The 12,747-nt window shown below is 40.6% G+C and overlaps 1 protein-coding gene across 6 annotated transcripts in view; it reads left to right on the top strand.

Moving 5' to 3' along the window:
- SH3KBP1 (SH3 domain containing kinase binding protein 1) overlaps positions 1 to 12,747 on the top strand; it is a 227,713-nt gene that overhangs the window by 190,388 nt on the left and 24,578 nt on the right. For all 6 annotated transcript variants that reach the window (XM_078390438.1, XM_078390439.1, XM_072994312.2 and 3 more), the window contains 5 exons: positions 2,963 to 3,064; positions 5,170 to 5,221; positions 8,185 to 8,265; positions 8,969 to 9,131; positions 12,063 to 12,148. In XM_078390438.1, the coding sequence (XP_078246564.1) occupies positions 2,963 to 3,064; positions 5,170 to 5,221; positions 8,185 to 8,265; positions 8,969 to 9,131; positions 12,063 to 12,148 (484 nt within the window). The remainder of the gene's footprint in view (positions 1 to 2,962; positions 3,065 to 5,169; positions 5,222 to 8,184; positions 8,266 to 8,968; positions 9,132 to 12,062; positions 12,149 to 12,747) is intronic.

Raw genomic sequence — 12,747 nt, 5'->3', positions numbered from 1 at the left:
CATAATAGGCTTTCTCATCTTAGTTTTCACACCTCGTTACTTGTTCACACTTCAGCACATGAATGGTACTGGTGAAGTCAAAGATCAGTCTACAGCCCCTGGTGTTGCCCATTATTGAGTGAAAATTATCTGATGTATTTATAAATTGTACTGTGGTACTTGTGACCCAAAGAGAGAAAGAAAGCACCTGTCATATTTGCTAAAGGATAACAGTAATCTGTTCAGAGTACATAGCAGAACCTTTTGGAGGGAGGTTTGACTCCCAGAAGGTGTCCATTAAAAGTCTCCCTTTAAACATTCACAAAACTGTGGCGCTGGAATTGTTTCCACACAAGAGGGACTACCGGAGTGATCTGTCTGTGTTAGCAAGGTAGTGGGGTGCTGATTTCCATGAGAAAGACAAAACACATTTGATCTGTGTGATTGGCTATTATATATCACTGATTGTGTGGGAATCTCCTGACTAATGAACAGCTTCTGCTGAGCTTGGAGAAGGTCTGATGGGCACCTTGGTCACAAAAATGGCTAGTATGTGCCAATGCATTGCACAGTATACCGTATTTTTCGCTCCATAAGACACACCTCTCCATAAGACGCACCAAATTTTTAGGAGAAGAAAACAGGAAAAAAATCTATTTTCTTCTCCTACAAATTGGTGAGCCTTATGGAGAGGTCCGTCTTATGGAACACAACCTTCGACCATTTGGAGGCTCACCCAGCCCCCCCTGAAGGCCAGAGGGGGCAAAATCACCACCTTCAGGGGCTCCTTTGAGGCTTGGAAAGCTTCAGAAGAGCCCCAGAAGGTGGCAATTTCACCCCCTCTAGCCTGGTGGGGGGGCAGGGTGAGCCTCCAAAGGGTCCTAGAGTGTGTTCCAGGACCCTTTAGAGACTCACCCTGCCCCCCGGGGGTCAGAGGGGCCAAAATTGCCACCTTTTGGGGCTCTTTTAAGGCTTGGGAAGCTTCAAAAGAGCCCCAGACGGTGGCGATTTCCCCCCCTGGACCCATGGGGGTGGCGGAAGCATGGCAAGGATCCAAGGGAGCCTTCCAGACCCTTGCCACACTCCCCCCACGGGGCCAGCACGGGCGAAATAGCGACCTTCCAGGACCTTTTGAGAAGCTTTCAAGCCTCTCAAAAGGTCCTTGGAGCTGGCAATTTTGCCCCCCCCTGGACCCGTGGGGGGGTGGGGGAAGTGTGGCAAGGGTCCAAGGGAGCCTTCCAGATTCTTGCCACACTCCCCCCACCCCCCGCGGGGCCAGCGCGAGCAAAATAGCGACCTTCCAGGACCTTTTGAGAGGCTTTCAAGCCTCTCAAAAGGTCCTGGAAGGTCGCTATTTCACCTGTGCTGGCCCCGTGGGGGGGTGGGGGAGCATCGCAAGGGTCCTGGAAGGCTCCCTCGGACCCTTGCGACGCTCCCCCCCACGGGGCCAGTGGGGGCGAAGTCACCACCTTCGCACCATAAGACGCACGGACTTTCTACCCCCCCTTTGGAGAGAAAAAAAGTGTGTCTTATGGTGCAAAAAATACGGTAACTGTATTTTGAGAAATCCTATTTTTGCTACTCAGTTCCTAATGTAGTAACGTCCTGCATACAAGGTCTGTTCTACTTCTTGTTGCCTTTTGAAAGCTTGTTCATAAAACCTGAGAAGCTATTGTGGATTAAATTATCATTACAAAGAAAGTCATGGTTATACTGCAAGGTCATGTTATATTAGTCTCTTTTGTCTTGTTATCATGTACTGTTCCGGGGATTAAAATCTTTAGATGCTGAGGGCCCCAACCCTTTTCTAGATGAACAACTTCCTTGCCTCTTTCCCAGAAATCATAATGCAGAGACTAGGCTCAGGGGTTTTTTAGGAGAGACTGAAGTCACTTAGTTAGAGGTGCTTACATTTTTTCCACATCCTTCTCTATCAGCTAACAACATCCTAGGATGATTACAAATGAATGTATGGCTCATTCTGAAATATGTAAGGCAATGGCAAAAGCCATCACTAATGTTGCACCCTGATCACATTGATGTAGTGGCATGCAGATTCGTTTGTCCTGTGACAACTTCCAGTGAGAGCTGGTTTTTATCTTGTATTCTTTACAGTAGGGTCTGCACTTTGTGTGAAAAACAGGCATGAGAACAGATGTACAGATTTCTGTTTCTGACGTTTTTTGTGTGGAATTGATATCCTACCTCTGCCTCTTTACTACATGAGAGAACCCTGCCTTATTTTCTGGATATCTTCACTTGAATACATTCCAAGAGATGGGTGACTTTTGTGAATAAGAAGGAGAGATGAATTCATGCACTTCAATCTCCTCCTTAGTTTGGTGTTGCAAAAATGTGTGCCTTTCAGCAGAAATTGTTTGGAAAACCAGAAAAATAAGAGAATTGAAATAGTGTATTTTGTCAGAATGGTGTGGGTATCAATGAGTTCATTGCTCCAGTGTGTCACATATATGTAACACTCAAGATTCTCTATTACTGTCATCACTTTTTCCATAATTTGTTGCACAAAAACCTTGCAACCTCTTCGTAACTAGGAAGCATATTCATGCAACCAGAAACCACATTCTAGTAGCCCTAAATCTGTTTTACCCTATTAATCCACCATATAATGTGTTTGTTTGAATTTATTTACAGAGAATATAGATGGTGTTTACAGTTGTTTAGAAGAGTTTACTATTGGGAAAGCAGACTCAGAAAGCTGAAAACTTAGTAATGTGTGTGTGTGTGTGTGAGAGAGAGAGAGAGAGAGAGAGAGAGAGAGAGAGAGAGCGAGAGAGAACTGTGACTATTGGGAAATCACCGAGAAGGTTAAAATATACATATCTTGAGCTCTTTGGGAACATTATTGTGGCACAGATCCCATTTGCCCACAAAGTTCACTGAGAAGAATCCTTATGTATGAAAAAGAAGCGCCTTGCAAGATATGCTCATTATTTCTCTTCCACCTTGATGTGTGCTTTAGGAATGCATCGACGCTGGCTGGTGGGAAGGAGAGCTCAATGGTAGAAGAGGAGTATTTCCTGATAACTTTGTTAAACTGCTTCTTTCTGATTTTGAAAAAGAGGTATGGACAAATGACTCTTTATTAATTTAAACCCTAACATTTCAGCATAAATCTTTTAGAAGTCGCTGCACTTAGTCTCTCCTGGAACAGGCCCATTGAAGTCAGTGGGACTTAGATGAATGTTGACAAACAAGTCGAATTAATTTCAGTGGACCTATTTGTGTGGACCTGAAAGCTGAATTGAAACTTTTGCCTTTTGTTTTGAACGTACAATAAAATGGGCCAAAGAAGTTTTTTTTTTTTCAAAATTTCACAAAACTAATTTTAAGACCAAAAGTTTGGTCATAGTGGCACATTTCTGTATCTCAGTATTGTACTGCGCAGGTATTTTATACAATAGTATAAAATATTGCATGCGTGTAGAACCAGCCTGTGCAAGATTGTGGTGAATGACCAGGTTTTGTAAGACAGTTTTGCCTCATAAAAAGAAATGTCTGGATATGAATATCCAATATTTATTAATCCCTAAGAAAGGGCCCTATCCTGAGTCAAACCACAGATCCAACTATCTATGTCATAAGCGAGCAACTGTTCATAAGCACAAAGCTTAGCAACATATTTCAATGGCAGCGAAACCGAAATGACACACCAAAGTACTACTGTTGCATAATCAATATTTTTATTTCATGTGCTGTTCCCACTGTTCCCACTCCTCCCATGCTTTTTATATATGGAAGCAAAATAAAATGCAATAAGCAAGAAACTGTGCCCCATTTGTTCTGCAGATAAAAAGATACATTTGTTCTGCAGATATAAAAGGCTATTGTGTTACTTGTTACTAATGAGAAGGTGCAAAATGTATTAAAAGGGGGTACACAGCCATGTTTCTGGCCTTATCACCAACAAAATACAGAGTGAAGGTCCAATCAGGTATTGCAGTTGCAGGAGAACAGCTGTTTACAGATGCTTCCTTGGTGTAATACAGTGGACCCTCGACTTACAGACGGCTCGACTTACAGACTTTTCGAGTTACAGACTTCTCTGGCTGCAAAATTTAGATTCGACTTGCAGCCAGAGAATTGACCTACAGACCAGGAAAAAAACCAAAATGGAACAAAAATAGAATAAAAACCGCTGGTTATGGGATTAATAGGTTTTCAATGCATTGTAGGTCAATGGAGATTCGACCTACAGACTTTTCGACTTGCAGCCACTGTTCCAATACAGATTAATTCCTTAAGTAGAGGGTCCACCGTACAGTAGTCCATGTTTGAAAAATTATTTAATTGTATTTATCTCTTTTCCTATGACGATCTCCTTGTGTTAAGGTGGAATTTTCGTAGAACCATATGGCATTATTTTATATTACAGGGTATTTCACACACACATAGCATGTCTGTGCTTGTGCATGGATTTGAGGTGGGAAGGAAAGATGTCAAATTATGAAAGGTCTGTGGCAGGGCAGCTATGGCCCTTCATATGTCTAGAGAGCTGCAGTTGCCTATCCCTGGTCTATAGTTTTTTACAACATGGCCAAGATTTTTTTAACTGCTTTTTAAAAACCATATCACGTTAATTCAGAATCCTGTTTAGAAGAAAACTGCCTCCCATTCAAAACAAGACTAAATGGTTAAATTGGGCTCCATTGTCAGTCAGATTAATCTTCTTTGAACTGAACATTGAACTAGATAAAACCATTGAACTATAAAAGAACTCACAAACAGTACTTACAACAGTAACTATCTTAAAAGAAGCATTTATCTTTCTCTCCCATACATAGAAAAATGCCTGATCCTATGTACCTTTAATCTATTGCTCAGTTGAAAGACATGTCATTTATTATATAATGATTCTTTAATCTAGTTTTTGAAGAATTTTGAAAGATAGTTGGTGTATTTGGGGTTTCCAATAAAAAAGGAGATAGATCCATGCATACTACAGCCCACCTCTGCTGGGTGCTATATTTTTAGAGACTAACACACCCATAGTAAAATTAGATAAAATTGTTTTCCTTTATCTATATTTTATTCATTTTTTTCCTGCTGTATTGATGGAAAGGCTTTATAAACTGATTTTCCCCCTTTCTGAATTGTAAGAATAAAAGATTTTTCTGTCTGGTTTAGATTCTTGTTAGTAATTGTGTGTTTACTTCATTTCTATTTTAGAGACCTAAGAAACCTCCTCCTCCATCAGCTCCTGCCTTCAAACAAGGATCAGGTAATGCATAGCTGTCATACAGACACATGAATAAACATACCCTGCAGAGATAGTGCAGCCACTTTTTTGTTTCTTAATGAAAGCTGTCAGTATCACTTTCTCCATCGTGCAATTTAAAAATGGTTAAATTACAGGTACTTTCAGGTTGTAATAGACTCCTCTTCAAGTTCCAGTGTTGTTTATGTCAGTGAGAAATTTGAAGGCAGGCAAAGCTAGTTAAGTACTGGTTAGGTTAAGTGAAAAATCAGAACATGCTTCTTTCCCCTAAACTAAACAAGATGATAGTGATTGCTTTGTGTTTTTATGTAGGGAGCTGGGTTTACATACAATATCACTGTAATTTGTTTTTCAAGTTTCGGTACTCTATTTCTAATTTTTAAAAGGTATATAAATTTTAATTTTATGTCTCAGTAATTTTTCTTGTGAGGCAAATGCCTCAAATCATACTGTAGCAATAATAATCCTTTGCCATCTAGTGGCTGTTAAAAAAAAACCCCACTAAAATGCGTATCTGACTTTCACAATTAACAGCAAAGACATTAGCATTTGTACTGTATTATCCAGTTGTAGGAAAGCTTCAGGAACATCAGTTTTGGAAATAGACTGTTACATGATGGACAATATTGTATGATGCAGCTTTTTGTCAATAGTTTAATTTACCTTTTTTTCAAAAAAAGAGAGAAAACACATATTGCATTTGGTCCTCTTTGTTTACTATATTTCTATCCTACTCTTTTCACATAAATGGACTCAAGGCAGATTATAAATGAAGAGCTGCAAATAATAAGAAATTCAATAAATTGAAATATTAAAATACAGTTAAACAAACCAGTAATGAAAAGCATTCAGTAAAAACAGTTTAAAGCCAGTTTAAAAACACAGCTAAAACAGTAAAGTGTATGCACTACACATTCCCCTAAAACTTATTTCTTGTAAGCACATTTAATTTCCAGAAATCTGCTTTAAGAGGAAGGCTTTTGCCTGTTGGCACAAGGACATTAGCGAGTGAGCCAGATTAACTTTCCATAATAGCCTGAGCAGCAAAAATGCCCTGTCCTGTGTCTTCCCCAAACAGGCCTGTGAGGGTGGTAGGAATTAAAGAAGGTGCTCTCCTTAAGATCTCAGAAGATGAGAAGAATTATATGCGAAGATACAATCCTTCAAATAGCCTTCACCCACCTTCACCAGGTCTTATAATTCTCTCCCTGCACTTCAAATTGAGTCCCCCTGCATTTCTGTATGTAACCATCTCTATAATTTTGGCCAAAATCCTGTTGCTTAGTGTAATAAACGGCACTGTACTGGTCCTTTTGAATCAATAAGGATTTAGTGAGTCAGTTCCTCCATATGTTCTATTAATTCAAATGGGCTTATTCTAACTGTGACTTACTTCAGCAATGTTGTTGTTTAGTCATGTCCAACTCTTTGTGACCCCATGGACCAGAGCACGCCAGGCCCAACTGACCAGAGCATGCCAGGCCCAATTTGACCCAACTGCCTCCCGGAGTTGGGTCAAATTCATGTTAGTAGCTTCAATGACACTGTCCAACCATCTCTTCCTCTGTCGTCCTCTTTTTCTCTTGCCTTCACACTTTCCCAACATCAGCGTCTTTTCCAGGTAGTCTTCTCTTCTCATGAGATGGCCAAAGTATTGGAGCCTCAGCTTCAGGATCTGTCCTTCCAGTGAGCACTCAGGGTTGATTTCCTTCAAAATGAATAGGTTTGTTCTCCTTGCAGTCCAGGAGACTCTCAAGAGCCTCCTCCAGCCCCACAATTCAAAAACATCAATTCTTCGGCGGTCATCTTTCTTTATGGTCCAGCTCTCACTTCCATACATCACTACAGGAAAAACCATAGCTTTGCCTTGTTGGCAAGGTGATGTCTCTGCTTTTTAAGATGCTGTCTAGGTTTGTCATCACTCTCCTCCCAAGAAGCAGGGATCTTTTAATTTCATGGCTGCTGTCACCCTCTGCAGTGATCATGGAGCCCAAGAAAGTAAAATCTGTCACCACCTTCATCTCTTCCCCTTCTATTTGCCAGGAGGTGATGGGACCAGTGGCCATGATCTTGTTTTTTTTTTTATGCTGAGCTTCAGACTGTTTTTTACACTCTTCTCTTTCACCCTCATTAGGAAGTTCTTTAATTCCTCCCCACTTCAGCATAGGCAGTTGCAACTAGGGAGAGCCTATTTGAATCACTGGAATTTACAGAGAAGTTGACTCACTAAATTTCCATTGATTCAGTGGCCCCTGCCATAGTGTGCTTTAATACTCTAAGCAACAAGATTTTCACCTTTGAGTTCCAAATTTTATGTTCCCCTGTTCCTTTTACATCGTGTGGGGTCCTGTTTTGGCTCTAAAGCTGTCAGCACTCTGGGAAATGAACTCAGCATTGATAAAAGAGGTGTACCAGGTGGGCAAAAGTGAGCATAGAGGTTACTCTTCAGTAGCAAACATTAAAGTGCTGTAATTTAGTATTGATAGAAGTTAAATGCATTATTGGTCTTAAATGGACTATATCCATTGCATCACCAGGATTTATGAAAGTATTGACTTAGCAAAATATTTACTGTGATGTACACTTTCATACTCTGTAGCTCACTTGATTAGATGTATCTTATATTTGACAAAGTAAAAATTGGTTTACCATAGGTTATACTACAGTAAATATGTGAACCTTTATGATACCCATGGAGAGGTAAAGAATGATTTAACTACTTTCTCAGAAAAGAATACATGCAGTTTAGAGTATTATGTTCTTTATGAACTGTCTCACTTTAGTCACAGTATTCCTTGGTAGAAACAATAGGACATGTTCAAGGAAGCCAGAGCACACCGAGACCTTCGCGCATCCTTGCGATTCATTTTGCACTGCAAATAGATATTTTGAAACAAGTCATTAGATTTCAGTCCTTTCAAGTTCTCTAATTATTTCCCTTCTTCCCACCCTCCTTTTTTCTGCAGCTACCACAGACAGAAAGCATGAAGTCAAAAAGATACCTCCTGAAAGACCAGAATGTCTTCCTCATCGAACAGAAGAGAAAGGTAAATGGATTCAATTTCAGAAACAACAGAAAGGGCAGTAGAAAGATCCTGCAGGGGTGGGCACCACACAGTTCTTTCACGGGGACCCAATACAAAATATATTTTCTTTCTTGATTCCCCCCCCTCCTTTTCCTTTCTTTTTGCCCCAAATCACCTGTTTATTTTCCTGGAAGCCACCAGAAATAGCCATTTTCATTTCAGGAGACTGAGAGTATGTATAGGTTATATATGGTCAAAACAGGATATTTTCAGTGCATTCTGGGGGAGTCAGGCTGGGGGCCCTAAGACCCGCGAGATTGCCCATTCCTGCTCTAATGGGTTCTAGATGGTTTTTTGATCAGAAAAGGAAAGTCCATCTTTTGTGTTCTATTGAATGATATAATTCAGAGAGATAAGCGTGCTGTCATCCCCTCCCCTCAGATTCATTATTATTATTATTTTATTTATATCCCGCCTATCTGGTCGGGTCAGGACCACTCTAGGCGGCTAACAACAAAAATACTACTACAATAAAATTAATATAGCCACCTTTAGGTTTCCAGTGATAGAGAACAAGGATTGTGAAGCATTTATTGCATTGTGGACCTAAATGATGATGCAGATTGTGTTTCTGTCAAGTTTTGTCAAGAATGGCAGCTATTGTGTACAAGATAATTCTGTTTTAAAAATATATTTATTCTTTTTGGGGAAAATTGATTTGAAGAAAGACCAGAGAGAGAGCAAAAACTGTTAGATCTACAGAAACCTTCTGTTCCTGCTATACCACCGAAGAAACCTCGACCACCCAAAACAAACTCTTTGAATAGACCTGGTACATTGCCTCCCAGAAGACCAGAAAGACCAATTGTGCCTATGACCCATACAAGGTATTGAATTGATCTGTCCATTAAAAAGAGTATGGACTGATAAAATATGTAAAAATTTGTGTATGGTTATGTGTGCAGTACCAGATGTTTCTCCCTAGGGGTAAATTCTATTGCCCAGAATCCAGTTGAAGAAATATACCAGTGTAAAATCCATCAGCATAAATTTCAGCAGCAAACTGCCATTAGTTAGGAACTTAATGTAGGTATTTGCTGTTGTGGGCTAAGTCATACGACTGATGTTAACATCAAATACCTGTGCCAACTTCTTAACTAGCAGCAGTTTGTCACTGAGATTCATGCTGATTGACTTACACCAAAAGACATTAAGAGCTACCAAGTAAAATGGTGCTTCTTGGATACAGAACAAATTTTCTGTGACTGTGGAGAAATTCAGTCAATGCAGCACTTATGGGCAAGCAAAAGGAGATCTAGCAAATGGCGCGTCTTTGTTGCATGCCTGTTCACACAGCTTATTGTACAACTGAAGTACTCTCTGGTATTTCATCAATTAGGATCTGAGCACACCAGCCAAATGTGCCCCAGTTGCAATATTGCCTTTCATATTCTCTCTCTTGGCCCCCACTGCCTTGTCAAAGTCCACTCACAGTGTCTTCCCTTAATGGAGAGGTCAGGAACTTAATTGGGGTGCTTGGCGGAGTGTGTGTGTGCCCTGGGGGGGGGAGAGATGCACATGACTTGAGGAGTGGTTCCCTCCTTTAGGTCTTTTGCCACCACAGAAGCCAGGAGGGTGAATGAAGCGGTGGTATCTCAGCCCCCACCCCTCTGTAGCCTTTCTTGACAGGCCTGTCCATGGAGCTCCAGCGTGACTACAGCTGCTTCTTCCCACCAGTCTCTGCTAGTGAGGAAAAAAAACAGAAATGAGAGAGCACATGCAGACTGACTTTGGTGCCGGGAAAGGGTGACAGAAGCAGACTGGTGGTGCAGCTGCAGTGGCCATGGCTGCTGTTGCTGCCACAAGGTTAGGAGGCAGGCAGGCAAGCCATGCCAGCATTCCACTTTGCTCTTCAAAGAAGGGAAGAGGCAGGTGTTGTGGGCAGGGGTTGAGGAGAGAGAGTGAGAGAGCGGGCTTTAAGACTCCGTTTCCACTGCTGTCGCTCCTGGTGACGAAGATGCCTCCGACTCCGGGCATCCTGCTGCTGCTGCATGGGGAAAGAATTGATAGGGACATGCACACAAGCTGTACTAGTAAGGAATGCATTGTTTCAACATAGGTACAAAATAAAACAGGCCTCCTGGTGAGGGAGAAATAAACCACAGATACACCGCTGGCTGGAAAAATGATTAAATCATATCCGTGCATCATGTGACCGGATATTTATGCAACAATCTAACCGGGGTGTAACTGGAGTATATTTGGCTGGTGTGATCAGGCCCTTAGCTGCAGTTAGCCACAGAAAGTTATGTAAACGATGTGCAAACATCAGTAGTATTCCATTCAATGGTTGTTAATCTGTTTTGGGAAACCACTGTTATCCGTACTTCGATGTAATCTACAAGTTCCATTCTGTCCAGCATTTTCACTATGTATACTGATTTTAAATCATAAGAGCAAATCAAATGTAGGAAAATATGGTTTAAGAAGTGCCAGGGCTGTAGCTCTCAGGAAGTCAGCGTCAGGAACTCACTGTGGATTTGTAATGAGAAAGAGAGAGAACTGTGCTTGCCCTTGTGTGTGTTAGGCAGCGTGCAATTAAACTGGCCCCAAAACTGTGATCAATATTGAAGGATTGGGTATCTGAGGACTCTCTTTGCTGGAAAGCATCATCCCTAAATGGTAAAGCAGAACAGCTTGTCTAGAACTGGCTTTGAATGTGATTGTTAAAAAAAGGAGACCGAAAGCACCCTTCATGTAGCTGTTCCTAGCCAGGTTTCCATCAGATGTTTTGGACTGTAGTCTGTAGAATTCTTGACATTTAGCAGTGCTGCCCAGGACTGAGGGGAGTTCAGCCCTAGGTTGGATCTGCATCTAAAATACCTGGAGGACACCAGGCTGATGCTCTTTTCTGCGCCACAAAAAAATAACATCCACATCTCTGCAAAACAAACAAACAAACAAACAAAAAACAAACCAATGCACATGGTGTCCTGGTGGAGCTATCCCTTCTGCATCTCCAGCTGGAGCAGAATTGCAGATCATCTGTATTTACAGAAGTAGATTTGTATTAAGGTTAGAAACCAGAGTGGCTCAGTTTTAGAGAAGGATGACACCAGCCCCATTTTATATCGTTTTAGAGTAAAAAAAAAAAACAGCTAAATATACAGGGAGGAAAGAAACAGGCTTATTTGTAGAAATAGATTAATGGTCTCTGAATGTGCACTAACTGTAGCTGAAAAATAACACTTCATAATGTAAATATGCCGTACTATGATTCCTTTTTCTGTTTATCCAGTCATAGAAAAGCAAACAACCCTCATCTGAAATTGTCAGCACAAAGACATCAGTAATTATGAGGAAACCAATCATATTGAAGATGCTGCAGAACTGGGGAAGAACTAAAAACCCATTATCACAGCTTGGCACTTCAAACCCTCCTCGGTTAATGGATCTCTTACATATTCAGCCTTTGATTTCAATATTATTTAGGAGGAAATTTTATTATTTTTTAAATTGGTCTTCAGAAAGTATATTTTCTGATTTTCTTCATCTCAAGATGCAGTTAACATTTGAGAAATTGTTTAGGACACTAGTGTATCTAAAATAGGCGCTTTTGACAGGTGCTAAAGAGAAACAAGATAAGGTTAATCCAAGCAGCATGTTGGTTTACAGGAGATGGCTCCCTCTGACAGCTTGCAGTGACCCCAGCGCTGCGCATGTGGAATGCTTTTTCCCCCTCCAGTTTGTAAGAGACAAGCTAGAAATTTACTTTAGCAGGCAATTCCAGTAAATGTCTCTTTTGTTTCTAACTGCAGGAATGATATCCCAAAAGGCGATCTAGTGAGCTGTACATTTTCCAGCACCTTAGAAAAGGATTCCACGGAGAGAAGCAATGACATTGGTAAGTTGTGCTGTTTATATCTGACCTACATCTTAAAGACGCATTAACTTTCTGCTATTAATACAGCTGTACAGTGCTTTAATATTTTTAACCAGCAGATACTTTCACTGCAGATTATAATTTTTTTAACATTCCTGTCCAATAGAGTTTGCAAAAAAAATTTTTAATGTTTGTGACCACTTGCTCAGTTGCATAAACCATTTAGTTATTTGGGATTTTAAAAGCCAGAGATTCGTTTTCAGTTACCTGAAATAGTTGCTTCTCTTTCAGAAGGAATTTCAGATGTCTGTGGTAGCTTTTAAAAAATGATCAGACTCTTTGAAGCACTTGACATTTCACTGTTCATTCCACTTTGGCAAAAGTAAAGATAAATGTTAATATCCCCTCTTTTGACAAATTTGTAGTTCATAAAATATGTATTCTCAATTGATGGGATAGTGGAGATCTGCTGGAAAGTGAGGCTGTTCTCACTGCAGTTACATATGTGTAAACAAACCTAGGGTCACTTTCAGATGGAAATATTCCAATGTCATCTGCTTCAGTCACTCAGCTGAGTAACAACTGTGTTGCAGCCGACATATTTTTTGTAAGAGGCAGTC

The sequence above is a fragment of the Pogona vitticeps genome, chromosome 3 (genome assembly GCF_051106095.1).
Source record: "Pogona vitticeps strain Pit_001003342236 chromosome 3, PviZW2.1, whole genome shotgun sequence".
NCBI classification, from domain to species: Eukaryota; Metazoa; Chordata; class Lepidosauria; order Squamata; family Agamidae; genus Pogona; species Pogona vitticeps.
Note: the sequence above shows the minus strand (reverse complement) of the source record. Positions and strands in the feature narration are given on the sequence as shown.